This window comes from Leguminivora glycinivorella, chromosome 6 (assembly GCF_023078275.1).
Source record: "Leguminivora glycinivorella isolate SPB_JAAS2020 chromosome 6, LegGlyc_1.1, whole genome shotgun sequence".
In the NCBI taxonomy this organism is placed as follows: domain Eukaryota; kingdom Metazoa; phylum Arthropoda; class Insecta; order Lepidoptera; family Tortricidae; genus Leguminivora; species Leguminivora glycinivorella.
This window is the reverse complement of record NC_062976.1, coordinates 18,010,975-18,033,248: the sequence shown is the minus strand read 5'-3', so window position 1 is coordinate 18,033,248 and position 22,274 is coordinate 18,010,975. Positions and strand designations below refer to the sequence as shown.

At 39.6% G+C, this 22,274-nt stretch overlaps 2 protein-coding genes and 1 long non-coding RNA gene across 4 annotated transcripts; 2 read left to right on the top strand and 1 right to left on the bottom strand.

The window, feature by feature from the left end:
• Positions 1-163: 163 nt before the first annotated feature.
• LOC125227439 (GATOR complex protein WDR59) lies at positions 164-8,739 on the bottom strand. The gene is made up of 12 exons (XM_048131757.1): positions 8,385-8,739; positions 8,092-8,299; positions 7,348-7,929; positions 7,200-7,261; positions 6,775-7,113; positions 6,136-6,504; positions 5,847-5,997; positions 5,403-5,586; positions 5,050-5,170; positions 4,235-4,477; positions 2,758-2,975; positions 164-943 (listed from the first exon to the last, which is right to left on the bottom strand). Exons 1-12 carry the CDS (start codon positions 8,631-8,633, stop codon positions 853-855), a joined length of 2,817 nt encoding a protein of 938 aa, XP_047987714.1. The 5' UTR covers positions 8,634-8,739; the 3' UTR covers positions 164-852.
• On the top strand, positions 1,696-2,031 carry LOC125227440. Its single transcript, XR_007177182.1, has 2 exons — positions 1,696-1,726; positions 1,808-2,031. It is a non-coding gene; the product is annotated as an uncharacterized LOC125227440 (long non-coding RNA).
• Positions 8,740-11,648: 2,909 nt separating the features above from the next.
• Positions 11,649-21,800, top strand: LOC125227277 (metallophosphoesterase 1 homolog). Of its 2 annotated transcripts, none has more exons than XM_048131540.1 (8): positions 11,649-11,888; positions 11,969-12,080; positions 12,302-12,443; positions 13,489-13,655; positions 14,122-14,204; positions 14,435-14,722; positions 16,713-16,864; positions 21,700-21,800. In XM_048131540.1, the coding sequence occupies exons 1-8, from the start codon at positions 11,763-11,765 to the stop codon at positions 21,716-21,718; spliced, it is 1,089 nt and encodes a 362-aa protein (XP_047987497.1). In that variant the 5' UTR covers positions 11,649-11,762; the 3' UTR covers positions 21,719-21,800. The 2 variants fall into 2 exon arrangements, with proteins under 2 accessions (XP_047987497.1, XP_047987496.1); XM_048131539.1 differs by having other exon boundaries at positions 11,969-12,152.
• The last annotated feature ends 474 nt before the right edge of the window (positions 21,801-22,274 follow it).

Sequence of the window (22,274 nt, the reverse complement as noted above, 5' to 3'; positions counted from 1 at the left end):
GGTGTGGCTAAACTATGCCCTCCTACTGGTTCCAGGCTGGATTCGATACGAATGTTGTCGAAGTAATTATCGAAAGGGCGAACGACGAGTTTGACACGTCAGTGTCTTCTTTTTACTCGTGTTTTGTAGTATCATATTTTTCTATCATCATCTAACACACATACATCTGGACTTTTGTTTAATCGTCTTAAGCTCTTAGATAAAACCCTCACATTATGAGTACCTAATACCGCTTTCCATTAATCTTATGAAATGCTTTAACGAGACTGAAGTAAAGCATACATTTTAGGATCGTACACTAACTTACAGTAACGTGCACTTTTCATTCTAATTGAATAATTATAAAATTGTAAAAAGTTTGTTAAATAAAAATATAAAACATACTTGAGTGTTTTTATTACAAATTGTACTCAATTTGTCAGTCGTTTATATACAAATCATGTCTAAAATATTACATATCTCTATTTACATGGTAATCCCGTGATAATTATTATCATAACAAATCAACCCGGCAAGAATATTATTGGCTGTGTAACACTTACAAATAACTTGCATACCAATAAACTATTGGACGTTATTGATTTGATAAGTGATCAACTGATCACTTCATATTTAATGTCAGTCATGTAAGAAGTTGATATTTACGTATGTGTGCCGATTGCACTTAATGAAAAGTATTTAAGTAATTAAATACTTACACCAATTGCCCATAGACAAAGAAATAATATGGCGTGTCATTACCATAAAATATATTAATTGTCTCTCGATCGTCCCTTGTTCGACGACTAGATAACCGGTGGAAATGAAGGGACTACAGAGGTAAGGTATATAAAAGGTGGGTACTTGTGTGGGCTAGGCATATTTGACGCCCTTCCAGAACGCGTTGCTGTCGACGAGGCACTTGCAGCCGCAGCCCGTGGGGCATGTGTCGTGCTTCTCGAACCTGACAACAATACAATAATTATAATCACTGCACTTAAAATGACTCACTACAGTCAGTCACACGAGTGAAAACAAATAACTATTATAAGGGCATTTTCAGAATTTGGATTCCCCCAATTTGCAAAAGTTAACAAAAATTAACTCGCTGTCAGTTTTGTGACGACAATTAAGCATGAAATCTGTCTAAAAATTTACACTTTTCTCATTCGGAATGTAGATTATCGCTTAAAGTTTATGTAATTAACACAAAAATAATATTTTTATTGAAATTTCATGCTTAATTATCGTCAAAACTGACAGTGAGTGAATTTTTGTTAACAACTTTCGCTAATTGGGAGGTCCCAAATTCTGAAAATGCCCATAAAATAAGGACTATAGTACGTGCAAATAATTTTCAATTCTATCGCTATACTAAAGAAGAGAGTGGGCGAATCAACTTTTTGACCGACAGTTTTGTGACATAGCTATGTCACCAGCGCGCCATGTCATCACAGCGGCGCGCCCCGCGCGGAATCGAGTCCACCGGCAGCGCACGGCGCAGTGGAGGGGATCGCCGGCCGACCATATTTAAGTGCGCGCAGCCAGTGCAGCTGCCCTTTCCGTCCCCATCGCTTCACGGCGACGCTCCCATCCACTTATCCTCCAACAACCAAGGCCGGGGTGACCATTACGCGCCTAGGCCGGGTTGATATCCGATCACCAGCGAATTCCCAAACCAGGGCCGGGGTGACCATTACGCGCCTAGGCCGGGTTATATCCTATCTCTCCCGTGATCAGGGCCGGGGTGGCCATTACGCGCCTAGGCCGGGTTACGATTCCTACCCTCTGAAACCCTCCTACCTTATTTTATCTCCCCCGTGATCAGGTGACCATTACGCGCCTAGGCCGGGTTACGGTTCCTACCTCCTGACCCTCGATAGGTCCCTGTAGTTGTAGGCCCTTCCGGCGCACCCTAGATTGATTCCGTTTAACCCCGGCCGGCCGGGGAAGGTTAGATATCGCATAGGATAAGCCGCGTTACCGCGATAGTATTAAGTTTATTGTGTGTGTGTGAATAAACGGCATAAAAGCCCGATTAGTTAAGTGAAACCGGTGTTTCTCTCTATTCGCCTTGCACCCCCTTTCTCCCACATCTGAGACTAGCTCGGTAAAACCTCCCAGGCCCATCAGGCACGGAGGATATGTGAGTCCTGCACAGGCAGAACATCACAGTTTTAAGTGTCTTTGGCGTTACTCAAAATGTCTCTGGAGTTACCAGGAAAGCCAACTTCTAATCAATAAAATTTCAGTTTATTAGGTTTACCATATAGGGCCTTGAATGTTTTAACATACATCATAAGAATTCACAACGAAATTTAAAATCGACGGACAGATTTGAGTAGGTCAAAAAGTTGATTTGCCCAAGTAACCTGTAAAAGAGCCACATTTTTTGACCTTAGTGCCAATACAAAGTCGTAAGAGTAGGTGCACAATCACTTGTTATATGGATGGAAATGCCATATGTTTCAAACCTGGGGCTCATTTCTCAAAACTGAAAGTTACAAGTTACATGCGGAAGTCTCTTTCCAACATGTCATATTAGACATTGACAACCACTTGTAAATTGTAACTTGTAGCTTCGAGAAATGGGCACCTGTGGCCCGTTTCTCGAAAGGTACAAGCCTTATATTACAAGTGTTTCCATGAAAACCCATACGGTTTGACAGTTCGCGCACTTGTAATACAAGGCTTGTACCTTTCGAGAAACGGGCCCCTGGAGTCAACTGGCCGCAAGGGCGAGTTCTCACACTATAATAAGAAAGCAGCGAGACTCACCAGGCCAGCATGTGCGTGGCGTGTCCCGCGTGGCCGCAGTAGGCGCAGGCCATGGCGCGGCCGCGCACGCCGCGCGCGCACACGGCGCAGCGCAGCGCCAGCCGCCGGCACGCGCCGCACGCCGCCCCGCGCGCCCCGCGCCCGCACCCCGCGCACAGCGCGCTCAGCTCCGGCCCCGGACACGGCGCCGGCTGACGCACACGGACTAGTTTCATCACCTAATATGGACACGAATATTTGTATCGTTAGAAACTTGTGCCCGCGCACAGCGCGCTCAGTTCCGGCCCTGGACATAGCACCGGTTGACGCAGGCGGACCGACTTCATCACCTACGGACACCGATTTAGGTATGAATGAATATGTTATCTATAATATCTATGTCCATAGATAAACTACTATTATCCATGAGACTTAAAATAATTCTAATTACTTTTTACTGCCACTGTTGAGTGTCCATAGAACTATTCTATTGTATGATTAATTACGTGAAATAAACATTACACTGACTTAAACGCGCTTGAGTTTTGTTACTTAGGGTAGAATCAAGTACTACGGTAGAAATAAACCAGCCAGTTATCGATCTTGATCTTTAATTCATATAACATTGGCGCAGTCGGTAGGATAGATAGTGTAGAAATGTTCAATGAGGTCATTAGCAACTTACATGGGTGATCACCTGATCACCACCGCGCCGGTGCAAAGAAACGGCCCACCTTTTTAAAGCGGCCTAACTAAAACCCATCGGTACTGATTCAGACACGCTTGAGACTGTAACGTGCAATAGGTTTCAGCCTTGGTACCTACATAGTGCAAGTGCATATACACAAGAAACAAATTTCCTCAGATCTCTTATATTTATGTATAAAAGCTGCCACCGATGCAGAATGTCTGCGACTCTGCGTAGACCCTTTTAAAGCAATGGTACTGATACACCGCGGCCTCATCAAGCACGCAGGCCGACATCCGTTCAGACATGAACACGCTCGAGGCCATAGGCACTGGTCCCACCGCGAGCTAGTAAGCTATGAGCTATCGGCTATAAAAACGAACAAAAGATAATCACTCCCGTGAAAATAAAAGAGACACGGCGATGTTTATAGTTACTCGGCCAGCGGTGAGCTATCAAAATCGCCGTGACTCTTTTATTTGCACGGGAGTGCTTATCTTTTGTTCGTTTTTATAGCCGATAGCTCATAGCTTACTAGCTCGCGGTGGGATCAGTGCCATATAAAGCTTCTCGGCTTAGAGACAAGAGTTACTTCACAAGTCAGTAAATAAATTACCTCAGTCTTCTTATATAAAAGCTGCCACCGATGTAGAATGTCCGCGTAGACCCTTTTAAAGCAGTGGTACTGATGCACCGCGACCTCGTCAAGGACGCAGGCCGACATCCGTTCAGACATGAACACGCTCGAGGCCATATAAAACTTCTCAGCTTAGAGACAAGAGTTACTTCACAAGTCAGTAAATAAATTACCTCAGTCCTCTTATATAAAAGCTGCCACCGATGCAGAATGTCCGCGTAGACCCTTTTAAAGCAGTGGTACTGATGCACCGCGGCCTCGTCAAGGACGCAGGCTGACATCCGTTCAGACTTGGACACGCTCGAGTCGGTGTAAAAGTTCTCGGCCTCGGAGCACGAGTTGCTGCGGACGTTCATCCAGCCGTCGGCTATTTCGCTGTATTGGTTTACTGTGCTGTACGGAGATGTGCCGTTGCCCTAAAACATATCACAAATCAAATAATTCTTAAATGCATCTAGTCTCGCTCTTAAGGAATCAGTGAAAAGAACCCTAAAAAGAGCGTCGATTTCTCCATGTAGCTGAGATTTCCTTAGAAAATGTACCAACGATTGTTTTATTCCTTTTTTGGAGAACAAGACACACTTTGGATCGCTGCACCAGAGGAGTAACTGAGTAAAGTTACTAAGGGAAAATTCTGCCTCTGTAAAACCTAAAAAAACGAGTCTAATTGTTGATACTAGTTGAGCCACGGGGGCGTTGAATAAACATATTACGTACCGTTTTTCTTGTAAATACAATGAGACTAGGCCCTTATTGCTCGCACATATATTATTACGTTTCTACTCGAAAAAAAGTTTATTTTACCAACCTCCCTGATTCACAAGGTACGTGTACTTTAGGCGAGCTACGCACTACGCGGCTAGCCGGGTAGGAATGTATGAAACCGGAGCCGCAAACACTGTACCTATGCACTGTGCGGCCTGCCACAACCGCACGCCGCTAGCCGCGTGCGTGCGTACATAGCCTTAGGGGAAGAATGTCAACTTACATAGCTAGAGTTGCTAATGGTGGACTGCGAGCTCCACTTGTTGGTGTCGTTGAAGATGGGGAACGCGCACGCCAGCATCGCCGCCATCTGGATGTCCAGGGCCTTCGCGTAGTGGGATATTCTGAAATACACACTAGGTTTAGGCCAATTTTTAATTACGCATAATATAGACTTTATAACTGTTGCAATTTTGTAATATTACCTTTGGAAGTTATATTTAAAACCGTCAATTAAAAAGTACGGACGGAGCGCCCGTGCCGCTAACGCCGCCAGCCGCCGTGCGTGCGCCAGTTCGCTCTCGCCTTCCGATGACGCTATCCGCACATTCGCCTCACACATCAAGGTGTACTCACAGTGACTGCAGCAGACTGCAGCACAGCGGATGCTGCGCCCAGCCCATGCTCTCCTCGCTGGAGGCGCAGTGGTCGACGGGCCGCGCTCGGAGCGCCCGCGCCGCTAACGCCGCTAGCCGCCATGCGTGCGCCAGTTCGCTCTCGCCTTCCGATGACGCTATCCGCGCGTTCGATTCGCACATTTCTGTAAATATGTATGCTTCGTCAAATCATAGTTAACAAACGCAACGTTGCAAAGCCTAGAATCGATCAAAAATTTATAATATAGGGCTTTCTGGGTTGGTTTCATGGTAAAAGTTATTCAGAATGTATTTAAACTCGAAAGGGGTTCAGTAGGGGACAGATCAGGAGCCGCGAAGAACACGACTCGAGGTGATATGAAATGAAATGGATGACGCCGCGCCTAGCGCTTTCTACATCAACATGTTAAATAGAATATCGTACCGACGGAATCCTCGGCGTTGATGACGTACTTCTCGGCGAGGACCCGGTTCAACGGGAACAGGTCGGGCGCGGCGTAGAGCACGACCCGGGGTGAGCAGCCGGAGATACTGCCGCGGCTCCGCATACTGCCCGCGCGCCGACCTTGCGCTTTCTGTAATAATAATCAAACATTCAGGATTAAAGATAAACATACCTACAATATAAAATGGTGTAGGACACAAGCGAGTGGTGCAGCTTTCAGCAGTGTTTAACTATTTATAAAGCTGTGTGAGGGAGCCTCGGTACTTACCCATCGATCTTGAAAGTAGAACGTCGTAATAGAATTAGAGGGATGCCTGTGCAGTAGCTGCGGAAAGCCAGGGGCGTTTGTCGGCGACGGCGTAGTGGTTGCGTGTGGAGACACCGACCCGTAACTCCCGAACAGACTCGGTATAGTCGAGAGAGAGGACATCGACCTCGGCGTCCCAGCCTCGTGCTTCAAGGACAGTCGCCGGGTGTTCGACGGGCGGTTGAACACGACTAGAGTGCTGACGCCGCACCACTTGGCCCCGGAGGTGCGGGGGAAGGGGATGCACGCGTCGCCGGCGTTTTCGCTCTCCGATTGGCTTCTTTGACTAGACTTCATTGAGTCAGAATCGTCACTAGATTTCACTGGAATCTGTGAATAATCATTGAATAATATCACACACAAGAGCTTGTATACAATGTTCTTCCTTAAAATAGTTTGTCCAAGTCAGTGGTAGTTGATACATCAAACTTGCAACAATAAATCAAAAAAGGGTAGTTTCCAATAATAAGGAAAAAATAGTACTAACACAGCACAGAAGGTAGTCATGCAAATAAAAATAAATTTATTATTGTACATGTGACAAATTGAGGTTTAAAATAATGGCAGTTTTCCTTTGATTAAAAAATCGGCAATATTTACCTCATCAATAGATGTCGCCAATGTTTTCAGACAATGTAACAGACAACGTTGGCCTTCTTTCTTCTTGCGATGTGCTGTTCTATTTAAAGCCTGTAGAATTTTTATAGTTGTTGTGCTATCGATATTTGTACTTGAGAGCCAAGAGAATTTTGGTATAATCTGTTCAGGTAAATTCTTAGGAAAGGCCACTTGTAAGTTGGCAGTGTACCCATTGCGTTCTGAATGTATCTGACATATCCTAGTTTCTGTGTTCATGTCCGTAACTTCAATATTAGCCATTTCTCTTATTGATTCGAATTCTTCATCTATTGATATTAAGTTTGAAATTGGCATCTTGGTCTGAAAAAGAAAATAATTATAATGTATTTTATGATAAGTAACCTATGTAAACATGCTAAACTATCATTTTAGAAAATAAATCATACCATTTGTATATCTTGTCCTGTATTTTCAGATCCATCATTTATAGATTCAACTGGAGACATTGCTGTAACAAAATATTGGGATAAATTCCAGAATTCTAGACAAATGTACAGTGTAACAAGCAACTTTATAATATGCAAAAATACTCACTGTCACTACTGTTGTCCTCTTCAATTTCACTATCATTAGGTAAATAATGGTGGCACATTTTCAGCAAAGAGGGTTGCATTGCCCAAATCCTCAAAGATTGATCTCTGCCCCAAGTCACTAGTTGGTAGTTGTCTGGAGGGGTGTTTGGCCTCCACACCATTGTCTGTACTGTGTCTGTATGTCCCACAAGCCGGTGTGTTAAGATATCTGATACCCAGATACCGATTACCCCAGCTTGTTCAACCCGGGGTAAACCTCCCCATCCCACACCTATAGTCAGTAAACCACTCCCAAATGGTGTGTATATAGCTCTCCATACTGGGAAGTTAGTGTTAATAACATTCTCTGGCCTCCTAGCATTATTAATGTCAAAGAACTTGATACTGCCGTCATGACTGGACGTAACTAATTGGTATTCATGGTGAGGACTCCAGTCTACTCCATGAATTTTGCACAAGTGAGCTGAAATGTACTGGAATGGTACACTGTGTTTTCTATAATCCCATATTTTGATGTCTCCGTCATGTGCTGTTGCAACTATGTGAGATGCCACCTTGTTCCACTGTACTTGTGAGGCTCCCGCTGTAAACAAAATGTAGTGTTAAAGACCACTCCCAATTTCATTAAAAAAAAAAACTAAAATAAATAAGTTCATCAAGTTTCAGAGTTCTCATACAAAAAAAATCGAAATTTTTAAAGCCTTCTGTTCCATTAAAGAGTGAATAATTCTTGTTAAAGTCGTACCAACAGCACACAGTGAGATTACAGGTTTTCTTGCATCACGGAGGTCCCACATATGAGTGAAAGTATCTATGGAACATGTTGCTATGAGGTTGTGGTCTTGTCGGTGGAAGTGCGTGTCGCTCACTACCCGCGTGTGCCCGCGCAGAGAGCAAATACAAGTCAGATCGTTGCCGGCTCGCCATTCGTATACGTCAACACGCTGGTTACTCTGAAATAGGAAAAATTTGAGTATCTAATATTTGTGTAAGTGATAAGGACTGCTCATAAATCTGTAAATACTAAATTTTACTAACCGCAATCGCACAAAGCTTCTGCCCATGATATGTTTGACACCACTCCGCTCCGGCTGCGTCGTACTTGCTGTGACGCGGGTACTTCTTTATAATATCACCGGCATCTTCCTCCAAATTGACTTGCTTGATGGCGAGCCACCGACGTCCGGCTAGTAACACGTTGTTACCAGAGAAATCGACGGACATAGCGGTGGCCTGCAACTCCCGGTACTCCCACTTCATCAGCTCCGAACTCCAGTGCACTGACATTTTGCTTTGTTATTATAAAAACAGTCACATACAATAATATTAAAACTTTATATCTTTTATTTACATAAATTATTCAGTACATGATAACAAAACAAATCAATCGCGATCAGCGCACACCATATTATTATCAAAAATGTCAAAATGACAGTTCGAATCAGCTGTCCAAAGGAGTTTTTCAACTTTCTTTTAAACCTATGACCGTCCCATTTGTTTTTTGACGTGCTAACGTCTAAGGCTGAGCGCACACGGAGGCGACAGTTGCACGGCGACATTTTTTGTCTCTGTCTTGGACGCATGTAGTAACGACAGAGACAAAAAATGTCACCGTGCAATTGTCGCCTCCGTGTGCGCCCAGGGTAATAACTCGTTACTACGGGCTGCATGCACGAAAAAGATGACGTTATTGTCCCGTTCCTCAAGGCCACCAAGCAAGAGCAAGTGGTTTGTGTATAAGCAAAAGGGGCCCAATTTTAGGACTTAGAAAATTTTTGTTAAAAATTTTCATTTATTATTTTTGAGTGTTTGTAATTTAAAAACATGAAAGATTGCATTAAAATAAGCATCTTTTATAGAATGAAGTTGCTTGAAAAACCTACTTATTTAGGAGTTAGAGCAGTACGAAGTTGCGAATTTTCCCATAGTATTTACTAAGGCGCCAGAGACTTAATAAATTTACGATGATTTTTTTTACCAATATAACCTATTATATGTTAATATTGATAAATCATATAGAACACGTTTAAATAAGGATGTTTTGTTATATAAACTTTTTCTTTTCCATTAATATTTACTGAGATATTAGGGTTCTAAGATTAGTAAATGGCACTAGCACTTTAATAAAATTAACGCGTGTCTCGCAAACGGTCTAGGATACAAAATGACAAGTTCGTTAGGTATCTTCAAACGGCCGAAGGCCAAACTGCACAGAATAGGAGCCCCGCGTAAGCGTAAGCGGGGCTCCGTCGATATCGCTTTCTGTCTCTGGCGCCTTAGTAATGCTACGGGAAAATTTTGCAATTTTGCACCACTCTAACTCCTAAATTAGTAGGTTTTTTAAAAAAACTTTAATTTATAAAAGATGCTTATTTTAATGCATTCTTTCAAATAAGAACAAAAAAACGTGAAAAAAGTCCCAGAATCGGGCCCCTTTTGCTATACTCTGACCGCCCCTGTCTATACTACTGTAATGTTTGACGTTATCACGTTAAATTACCGTCCGACCAGGTCTTTACAGATAACCAATTTTTTTTTTACATTATAGTCTGCCAAAAATTATAGAAAGTAAATGGTGGCAACAATGTAGTGTTGTCCCTTTCAAATCAATACGTCTGAAGCAAATATACAAACGAAAGTGCCAAGAGCTTTGTGCTTTTGATATCGAGAAAAACGGGCCAAGAGCGTGTCGGGCCACGCTCAGTGTAGGGTTCCGTAGTTACCCGTATTTTTCTCAAAAACTACTGAACCTATCAAGTTCAAAACAATTTTCCTAGAAAGTCTTTATAAAGTTCTACTTTTGTGATTTTTTTCATATTTTTTAAACGTATGGTTCCAAAGTTAGAGGGGGGGGGGCGCACTTTTTTTTCCTTTAGGAGCGATTATTTCCGAAAATATTAGTTTTATATTCTGTCAAACAAGTCTGTCAGTAAATAAGAACAAAGAAAACTATATGCATCCTTTTCGTTAGGGTGCTAGAGAAAAGGATACCTATAGTTTTCTTTGTTCTTATTTACTGACAAACTGTCTGTCAAACAAAGTATATCAAAAAACTATCTTAGTAAACCCTTATTCATTTTTAAATACCTATCCAACAATATATCACACCTTAGGGTTGGAATGAAAAAAAAATCAGCCCCCACTTTACATGTAGGGGGGCTACCCTAATAAAACATTTTTTTCCATTTTTAGGGTTCCGTACCAAAAAGGTACAACAGGAACCCTTATGGTGCGACTCTGTCCGTCTGTCTGTCCGTCTGTCACATTCCTAAATATCTCGAGAACTACTAATGCTATATCAACTTGAAATTTGGAATAGTTGTGAACATTGTGAACCTCTACAAATAGAAGGTATAATTTTTCTAAATTTATTAATTTTAATTGTAGAAAATGGCCAAAATGAAAGGGGGGCAAACTGTAAATTTCAAGTTACTAGGTCAAGTGGGGTATCGTTAGAAAGAGCTTAAATTGAACGTAAATAAACTATTTTTTATAATTTTTTTGTTGTGGAAAAAAAAAAGAATTTTGAAGGAAAATGTAAAAAAAAATACCGTTCCCCCCCCCTTATCTCCGAAGTTTACCAACGAAAATTATGAAAATTTTAGGAAACATTGGTTTTATGCTAAATATTACAGGAAAAATATAATCGTGTTTGTATCTTGAAAACTTTTTTTTTAATTCACAAAAACTTTTCACATTTTTACTTTTAATTTACCCACCTTTGCGGATGTATATAGTACTTCAAATTAATACGAGATGTTACGTAAATCATCTTCTTACCAATAAAGTAAAAATTGTTTAAATCGGTTAACATTATAAAGAATAATCCCTGAAAAACCAACATACTATGGTCGCGCAAATTAGTTAGCGAATTCACCGAGAGATGGCGCTATACACAATAATGCTCATTAGTACCTATACTTTTGTCTTCTAGTCAAGTCGTTAGAGTTATGTGAGATTATTTTAACTGGGGAGTTTGAAAGTTTGTACGGAACCCTCGGTGGGCGAGTCCAACTCGCACTTGACCGGTTTTTTTATTTTTGCACTTTGTTGGCGTGATTGATATACATATTGGTACCAAATTTCAGCTTTCTAGTGCTTACAGTTACTGAGATTATCCGCGGACGGACGGACGGACGGACGGACAGACAGACAGACATGGCGAAACTATAAGGGTTCCTAGTTGACTACGGAACCCTAAAAACATGAAAAGCGCTTTCATTTGGTTCATCGCTGTGTTGCTTGCTTTTGGTTGAGTCAAAACGCGTAATAAACGTCAGAAACATTTCGATCGTTACCATCTTATTGTGATAATAGTTTGGTGGACTTGTATTCTTCAAAATAAAATGTTTTTAAAGAATAAACAGAAGGGTTCGTGCGAGTAATAATTATCCGGGCAATGAGAATTATTTAGCTATGGCTTTAGGCTTCAGAAAGCTAAGACAATCGTTGTTTGCCAATACTTTACCCCGGCTTTTAGGAGGAATGTTGTTTGTTTATGTTTATTGTGAATATCTCATTTATTATGTGGTTCAAATTCAGGTACCTACTAGATTGATATATTTATGGTGTTTTACCTCATGTTACTTACTAGTGTACTAACTGAAGTTCTTCTCTTTCAGTGCGGCTTTCCTGCGTTAGACAAAATGCCGAATGTCCAGCCAGTATATGCCATGATCTTTGCTGATCCGCACTTGTTAGGCCGCAACGCACACTGGTTGGATAAATGGCGACGTGAGTGGCAGATGCATCGCGCATTTCAAACTGCTATGACTTTACATAGGCCAGAAATAGTGTTTGTTTTAGGTAGGCAATTAACATAAAATTTAATTTAATTTTTTAAACTAAGTACATTTATTTTTTTGTCTTATGATTTTTCCTATAAAATATTTGTAGTTCCTATGTCAGGTGTTAGCACAGAAAGAGGAAATTAATTACTTTGTATTTCATTTCAGGAGATCTGTTTGATGAAGGTGATAAGTGTTCAGAAAAAGACTTCAATGAATATGTGCAAAGATTTCATGAACTATTTAAAGTTCCTGATGGAACATCCTTGTATGCTGTAGCCGGAAACCATGATGTTGGGTTCCATTACAAGTATATACTACCTTTCAGTGTTGTTAACAGTTGTGCCCATTTTCAGGCTAGATTAATTTGTTCATTTGTTTATGTAAATTATTTTTTGTTTTGTAAAAAAAAGATAGTGAGTAATTTTTATGTATTACCATGACAAAATTGGAATTTTGCTCTCTTGACTGACAATCTCAATTTGTCAATGTACTCAGAGAGTATCTTTATAATTTGCTTTTTAGTATTTAGGAGTAGGTAGCTTGAATTGTATTTTATATCTTTCATTTCATTATGCCATATTTAATATTTTCTAATATAACAAAGTAGTTAAAATCTCAGCATATGATGATCTCATGTCATATGTCATTCTGGACCTACTCATACTGCATGCTAGTTCATGACATTTCAATTTTATATGCAGTGTAGATGTGACGTCACTGCACAGTTCAAATGAAATCTGGTAAGAAGCAGAACATTCTTACCTACTTCTGTGACTTCACAACCCTTATTGGGCCTTGGATATGTGACATTAGGATTAATTTCACCATTTGGCGTGGTGAAAAGATAATAATTTAATAATAACAATTCATTATATTTTCATAAAACAACAATGATTGAATGATTAAATAATTTTAAATATGTTCAATAACTTTGTATAGTAGGTACCAAAGATCATTGAAGCATGTTATATTAAAGTTGGAACTTATTTATAAACTTGTAAATAAATTCACTAACTCTCTCATTGCATGATGTTGCTTGTTGCTGCCAATGTAGTTACAACAATAGTAAAAGCTGTATGTTCTCGTTTATGTGAATATGTATTGTATTCTTATGTGAATAAATAATTTGAAACTGAATTTAAGACAGAGTTGTGCTGAATAGGTATTTGTGTGCACTCGCCCTTAATATCATGTGACTCAATGTACTTGTACACTTAAATACAGCAGCATTTCTTTTGTTTGATTGCTTTTTATAACAAGCGAAATTCTTGCCGATTTACGTAGAAAATAAGTTTCAAATTTTATTAAGAATAGGAGAACTGGGTGGGTCTTACGAGGTTATTTGTTTGCAGAATAACTCCGCAATTGTCAGGGCGCTGGGAGCGGCGCATGCGTGCGCCGCCTGTGCGGCTGCTGAGCGTGCGCGGCGCGCACTTTGTGCTGCTCAACTCTATGGCGCTGCAGGGTGACGGCTGCGACCTGTGCGCGCGCGCTGACGCTGAGATACAGAACATTGCTGGTAATAGACATTTCTGTATAAGGTTAGTGTAAATAATTCAAGTTTATGAACTTTTGTTCATAAGTTTACATGAACAAGTTCACGTTGTAGCTTTGTTGAGCGCCTTCTTAGAACAACATAGACAACCCCACACTCTGGAATACATAACAAATGCAAAACTAAAGAGTTTACGCATGTACTCCTTGTATTATTCTACTAGCAAAGTTTCGCAGTGCACAATGGATTGCGAGATTGGGCTGAGTGGCTTCATTCCAGATCGTAGGAAAAAGAGTAGAAGTTAAAAAGTTTAAATTGTCTTTTAATTTTATTACTACTATGAGTCAGGCTGCGCGAATGGCAAGCTGAAGCTTTAACTTTTAGAATACTAGTATCAATTTGGTTTACGTGATCATTGATGAGCTATTCCTAATTTAAGTAGGTATAAAGTGATATGATAGCTTTCTAAAGGAAACCATGATGCTTGCAGATATCCTCAAGTGCAGCAGTGGGTCAAAGTTATGCAAAGGGCAGAAGAGTTTAGAAAACTACAGTAGACCTATATTGATTCAGGTAGGTAACATAATTATGTTATTACTAATCCTGGTTTGTATACTAATATCGTTGCTAATTAGGAATTAAAAAATAATTCATTATAGGAGGAACACTTATCACTAGGTAATAGTAATACAACAGTGTTATTTCTTATACATATAAGTACCTATCGCATATTTTTGAAATTATAGCCCAGTTCCCCCTGAAGAAAAGGCGCCCGAAAGCTTAATCACAGTTTACGTTTTCAGCATTTCCCTTTATACAGGGCATCCGATAGCCAATGTACGGAGCCCGACGCTGCGCCCTTACCAGAGAGGGACAACCTCTTCGTCGAACGAAGGGATTGCCTGTCGAAGGAGTCCACGGAGTACTTAGTGGAGAGTCTGCACCCGCGGCTCGCGTTTGGCGGTCATACGCACCATAGTTGCGCGCTGCGGCATAGCTTCGTGCCCACGCCGGATCACAAAATCGAGTTTGTGGAGTACACTGTGCCGTCATTCTCGTGGAGGAACAGATTGGATCCTAAATATTACTTAGTAAGTTTTATAAATAGATCGCATTTAGGATTTTATACATAGTCTGCAGCAGAGGCTCGCGTTCGGTGCTTAAGCGCATCACTTTGTCTACATACACCTCTGCAAAGTACGAGACCTTTTTTTTTAAACGTAGTAAAGCATTGAGTATTTTGAGATATAATATAATAAAATGTGGGAATTGTTATAAAAGACTTTAGCGCCGCACCGCGTATGGTGCTTAAGACCATCGTGACTTGCATTTCGCAAAAGTTTACAGCTCACGTGAAAGCCACTAGTTATCCATGGGTCTGTCTGCCGTCTTGTTGATGCTCCTTAATTTCTGATATGGAGGCTTTTGATGACGAGTGTTTATTAATGTTAACAAAAACACATTTATCTGGAAATCGTAAGATTTTACGAGTTACGTGACTTAACGCCTCTTCATCGTTATCAATCAACAGTCTCTCAGTTATCGTTATTTAGTAATGGCATAGTTAGTATTACTTTACAATTAATCGCTTTTCTCATGTAAATCGGACCTTTCATAATGTGAGCAGTAGCTTCATTTGTTGCATAATACAAGGAAATTATTGAATCAGAATACATTTTCTTAATGTCGAGGTTTATGGATATACTACAGATTAGACTTATATTGACCGTGATTATCTTTTTGATTTTTGTCAAGCTCCCGATATTTCGACGCAGTTGCATGCATCATGATCACGGAAAACTGACGAAGGCGGGTGGATGTCAAAGTTGCTTACGGCTCAGCCACGACATTGGTCTAAGCGCGACAGCGGTGAGCGGCGGCCATACATTGGAGCGAGACAAAGCGATGGGACTTTTCATTTGCACGTATGGCTGCCGCTCACCGCTGTCGCGCTTAGACCAATGCCGTGGCTGGGCTGTTAGACAGCGCGCGATCTACCCTCCTTCGCGCGCGTCGGCTGCGTTCACTTTCAGCGTTACCACTGGTCGCATTCACACTCGATGGTCTGTCCAAACACACTACACTCACAGTGTCACTACGTGTGTTCAATTCTGACTTCACCGGTTTTTAGCACCGGAATAACCGTGAATCATTCAAAACTCTTATACTACAGATGTACATATAAATATTAGATATTAATACATAACATGGCTTAGTTTTGAAATAACACTCTATGTACATACCCTATTAATGATACATATAATGATGATGAAGAATCGTTTTCATGATTATAAATCGCAAATGATTTCAGTTCAACTGTGACGTAGCAAATTACTGCCTTATTATAAAATCAGTGCTATTTTCGTACTGTAACAGTAGATGACGTCAATGCTTTTTTTTGACGTAGGTACGTACATTGATTAGCATTAAGTAATGAAATGAAATTCGCATCAAAATCTCGCATGTCTTTCTCTTAGCGAAGAGTACTCCGCTATAGACGTGTATGTAAAAAAAACCATTTAACATGCAGTAGGCACAGACATTTCACACCTGATTTTCAACTGTAGGTATTTCTTATTAAGTATTAGGGTCCGATTTTTCATAATTCCGGACATGCATATCGACGGTGGAGTACCATGAACTCCCAACTACTTAGGTTTTCGTACTTAGTTAGGAGTTCATGGCACTTTGCCTTCGATATATCTTTAAATTGGGCTTACTCAGGGCCACAGGCAATAAGCGAGAGAGACGTGGTCTACAATGAACCGAGCTCACCCAGAAGGTGCCTATTCATCCTTGTGCTTATATCTTATTAGCTTATGCCCGCGGCTTCGCTTGCGTTAAATTCGAAAATTGCGGAATGCTCCATAGAAATTTCCATCCCCCATTAAAAAAAAAATTAAATAAATTTAGAAAAAGACAAAAAGTAGCCTTTGTCACTCTCCATCCCTTCAACTATCTCCACTTAAAGAATCACTTAATTCGTCGCTCTGTTTTGCCGTGAAAGACGGACAAACAAACAGACGCACACACATTCCCATATATAATATTAGTATGGATAAAGGGTTTTTTGTAATGCAGGTGGCCATCAGCCCCGAGGAAGCTCGGGTGTCCAAGTGCGGGCTGCCGCGGGAATGGACGCTGCAGGTCACCGCTGTAACGCTCCTCGCCGCGCTCGTGCTGTACCTACGATACTCCAATACCAGGCGAAGAGACTACAACTATAAGCATTTGTAAGTTTAATTTATCAATCAATCAATCAAAATATTTATTCGTAATAAACATAAAACTACACAATATGCAAAAAAAACAGTATAACTAAAACTACAAACGTACAATGGATTGATAAGTTTATCACGAAAAGGTCCCGTCTCAGCATAATGCTGACCCGGAGGTCAGCGCTGATCTTCCGACGAGACCATTTGTGAGACCACGAACGCAGCCGCGCGACACAGCAAGCAGATTTAGTTATTGAGCCTAAGCTCGCAGGACCACTGTTTTTATTTATAGGTCAGCAAGCAGATAAATAAAATTAGTGGAAATTAGTCGTGTATATAGGGGTGTGTGTTATATAGGGGTATTTTGACATAGTTTTATATTAAGGTGCCTTACACAACATTGGGACTGAAAACACCCACGGATAGGAGTCGGTTGTCAATTAATTCAATTATACCTTGGAAACTGTACCTTCTAGCAACGATGCTTATGAAAGAATAATAGCTGCTTAAATTTGCTACAAGATTTATTCAGTCAACTTAGTTATTGTAGTATATTGTGTAAGGCACAATTACAGCTATGCCAACATTCACTTATACGTATACGAATTATTTCTCCTACATGGCTTTTTAATAATATAGGTAATAGATAAATGTACAGGAGACCCCCATGACAGAACTCATAACCTCTGTGTTCATTATACAAATAAATGCCCTTACCAGGATTAAGCCCAAGATAATACGCGAAGGTGCGACGAATGCGAGATTAATACTAACGAAGCCGCGGGGCAGAGGCTAGCATAATAATATTTCGTCATCGCTATGTTTGACGTTCGCCACAATATATCAAATAACTTGTCGCCAGGTTGATATTAACATACCGAGAGTAAAACATGACCTTGTATGATGTAGGTATATAGTTTACGTAGAAGACAGTTCGGGTGTGAGGAAACGGGTTTTTAGGGTCCCGCAAGCAGAAGATGTCACTGAAAAAAGGTACTTTTAACCACCTTCTATGCCCCCAGCGCAACCCCTACCCTCAAGGACTAGTATATTTATCTGGACACCTCCCGTCTTTGTGGAAAGTGTAGTCTCAGAATGGATAAGGCCCCATACATACCACGACTCTTTATTTCGCAACATACACAGATAGAAAATATCTCTTCAACCAAAGAAACCTATTTGAACCAAGAGATATCCAGTTTCCCATATCAGGAAGATTTTAATTACTTGATATAAAACATAAAATGTCTCGATGTTTATTACTTGCACTAACCATTTTATATCTTAACATGATTAGCAAAACAATCTTTTTTTAAAAACTTAATCATTTATTCCAAGAGCGTAAACGTTTTGTTCAGTGATAATTATTACTCAGAAGCAAATCAGCAAGTTCTTAAAAACAAGTATAATATTTCTTGGTTCTAAGTAATAAAATTGTTGTATTAAGAGTTATGACGGTTTTCGGTTAAGAGTTATGCATAATTAAAGTAAAAGTTAATGTTTCTTGGGGTGAAACAATTAGTTACTTACACCAAATATATACATTTTTCATTTTAAAAGTTCTGACGGTATTAGATGAAGATTTACATGTTTGAAGTTAGATTTAATGTTTCTTGGGGTGAAACAGTAAGTATCTTAAACCAAATATACTTACTTCTTGGATGTAATTTATCTTATTTCATTTAAAATATATAATTTCTTGAAATGAAATTTTATATTTCTTAGATTGAGTAAATAATGTTTGTAGCGGGGGTGCGCGCGGGGAGAGAAGGGAAAGCCGAAATGACGTGAGAGGTGTGTATTATGTTCAATAACCCGTATGTTACAAGCTTATAACTCAGAACGAAGACGAGTTCCCCAGCCAGTTAGAGAGAGAGAGAGAACTGGAGCGGAAGCACGTTTAGGATAGTCCTCAATAATAGCGCGTAGTTCCCAGAGGGAAGCAGGGGGCTATTATGTCGGAATTTGTATTCCTATGATTCGATACATATCAAGTTCCAACCGGCGAGCCTAACCAAATCGGGAAAAATCTTAACACCGCGATGTACGAATTCTATGGGCTGGGGTCAGCGCCATCTAGCGGGTTTTTTGGTAACTAAACCGGTGTCGCCGCTCGGCGCGCGAACTAAATCTTTAAGCAAAACTTTATTATTTTTCGATCTAAACGTGTTGATTCTCAAATGGAACTTGTAGGCATTAAATCAAGAGTTTGTGATATGAAGCCAAGAATGTAATAAATCTTGACCTAAGTCCGTGTTGATTTTTTATTTAAAACCTGCTCGAATTATGAATGAAGTCTATAAGCATCAAACCAAGAATTATTATAATCAAGCCAAGATTGTTCTAAATCTTGAAGTAAAACCTTGATATTTTTTGATTTGAACTTGTTGATTCTCAAATGGAGCTTGTAGACATTAAATCAAGAATTTGTGACACAAAGCCAAGAACTTAATAAATCTTGACATAAATCTGTGTTTATTTTTGTTTTAAGTTATTCTGGAACTTTGAATGGAGTTGCAAAGCATCAAATCAAGAACTATTAAAATCAAGCCAAGATTGAACTAAATCTTGACGTAAAACCGTGTATTTTTTTTATTTAAACTTTATGTCTTGACTGTAGAACGTAAAAGTTAAATTAAGAAATTATGATTTCCTATTAAAAACGCAGAATTCTTGTAGTTAAATTGTGGTGAATCTTCTTTTAACAGGTTTTTATTTTTGCTTTTATAAAGGTTACTTGAACCAAAGACGTTTTTTAAGAACTAGCATATTCATACTAAAACGGTGTAATATTTTGTTGCAAATAAATACTTCTTTGATTCAAATCTGTCCTATTTGTACCAAATGTATATAAAGTTACGACTGAACAATTTTGATTCTTCTTTGAAAAAGGAATATCCCTTTAGGTTAAGACCATGTTATTAGATGAAGAATTATATTATTCCTTTTAAATAACAGTGTTTGAGAGAGTTTTCCGTCTTAAATTAAAATACCTTTTCTATCTGTGTAGTATTTGACACAGATTTTGAATTTTCTTATATTAATAAGGAAAAAAAATTGCATCAAATAATTAAGTTAGAACCTAGTTGTTACGTATACCCACTCCTACGCCAATGATAGTGCACTGAATATTTTACCTTATATCATGGAATATTTTACCTTATATCATGAATGACTTTTTTGCTATAGACATGGTGTACATTAGGTGGTAGGTACATGTATGTGCGTTTTTACATTATTCGATCTGATATCGGATGAAGGGCTGATATCCCATATAATTAAAGGCGCCGTCTTTGACATTTGCCTTTGATATCCCTCCTACATCCGATATCGGATCGGATAATGTGAAAACACTAACTGTGCACAACACTCAGTCCGTCTCACATTTGACCGTTTTAATTATTTTTTGTATTATATATTGATATTAACTGATAAAAAAACTGACATAGCAACTGAGGTAGTTGATAAGTCAGCGCAATTTTTCAAACATATACATGTTTTTCTGACCTATTGTGTATTATGTAGTGAGATATTGGCAGTTTTGAGTATTTTTCTCGTTTCATTTCGATAAGGAAATGGACGTACCTTAGCAATTGTGATTGTGGTATCTATAGTTTTATAACAAACATAGGTACTCGTTTGTTGTACCGTACCTGGTGATAGCTTAGCCATATATATGTTTTATATGTATGACCTACGTCATACGTATGTGTAAGTTGTATTAAAAAAAAATTAGGTTAACAAGATTTCCTGAAAGTTAGAGAAAGTTAAAGCTACGCATTTGAGTTTAAATCTAACGGTCGTCATGGTCAGACTGATATTAGCATAGCAACGCCTTTGGAGCGGCACAGAATAACATGATGTGTTTATGTTATGCCTTAGTCGCAGATAAGGGATGAACTTGCAATATAGGTACCAGAATCAGTGCCAATACAACAACACGTAACAGGGATGTTGATACGTCAATAAATCAATGTTTATAATATACATTATATACTTATATTACTTATAACATATAACGACGAATAGCAACATAAATATATTATATATCTTAAGCGAAATTGTGTTGTCCTGAATATGAGCATGTTGACTAGGAGTTTTTTTTTTCTTTTTGTTAAAAGTGGTAACGGAAAAAAAACTAGTTACCGTAATGCAATACAAAAGTCACATCTGTTAATACATTAGCGTATGAACACCGCCTAAGTCAATCGAATGCTGCCTCTACTGAAGAGGAACGTGATAGAATTAAAAATCGACTCAGGGAGACGGGTGTGTGAAGTGACGCGACGCTGCGGGCCTTTGGTCGACATCTAGACGTGTTTTTTTTAAATATATCACACTCACAATGGGCATTATTCATAATGCCCGGGCATTATGTATAGTGCCCGATTTATCACTTGGTCCATAACATGTATACTACGTCGGTGGCAAACAAGCATACGGTCCGCCTGATGGAAAGCGGTCACCGTAACCTATGGACGCTTGCAACTCGAGGAGTGTCACATGCGCGTTGCCAGCCCATTAGAAACTTGTACATTCCCGTTTGCTGTGTTAAGTACACAGCAAAAAGGAGTATACAAGTTCTAAGGAGGGTTCGGGTTGTCGACGACTCAAATGACAATAGACGGAACAAATTAGTTTCGTAGGTCCTTCCGTCGCCAGCACACCGCACCCTCGTTGAGCTCTGGCAGCCTTACTCACCGGCAGGAACACAACACTATGAGTAGGGCCTAGTGCTATTTGGTGTGTTTGAGACATCACTTTATGATAAATTCTGGCGGAACGTGTCCCGCGATGTATTTTTCCCCTAGTGTAGCCTTAGCTTAATATGTAATCTCGCTTGGTTACAGGTCGGGGAAGAAAGTTTAGCAGAAAAACAAGGTAATCACAAGTATATTATCTATATTTTAGTTATCGTACGTAAAACAATAAACATTTAAGTCGGAATGTTTTGGTTGGCTTTTGATTAAGATGACCCAACAATACCTTATGCATGAGATTAAACAGTACCATGGAAAATAAACAAAAGGGTGATATTTCGTTCAATGATATCAATATTAGACAGTGTAAGTGCGTTTTCACGTTATACGGTCCGATATCGGATGTCGGAAGAATTTCAAAGGAAAAAAATCGAAAATCGGCGTGAATATAATGGGATATCGGTCCGACATCCAATATCGGATCGGATAATGTGAAAACACACTAAGTTGACGTTAGTAGATGAGTAGGTATTCAAAGACATACCTATTCACAAAATAAAAAATCGACTTTGAATACATTTTTGGTGGAATATACGCATGCAATAAATAGATATTACAAGACATTCTTACAAAGATTGACTGAGTCCCACGGTAAGCTCAAGAAGGCTTGTGTTGCAGGTACTCAGACAACGATATATATAATATACAAATACTTATATACATAG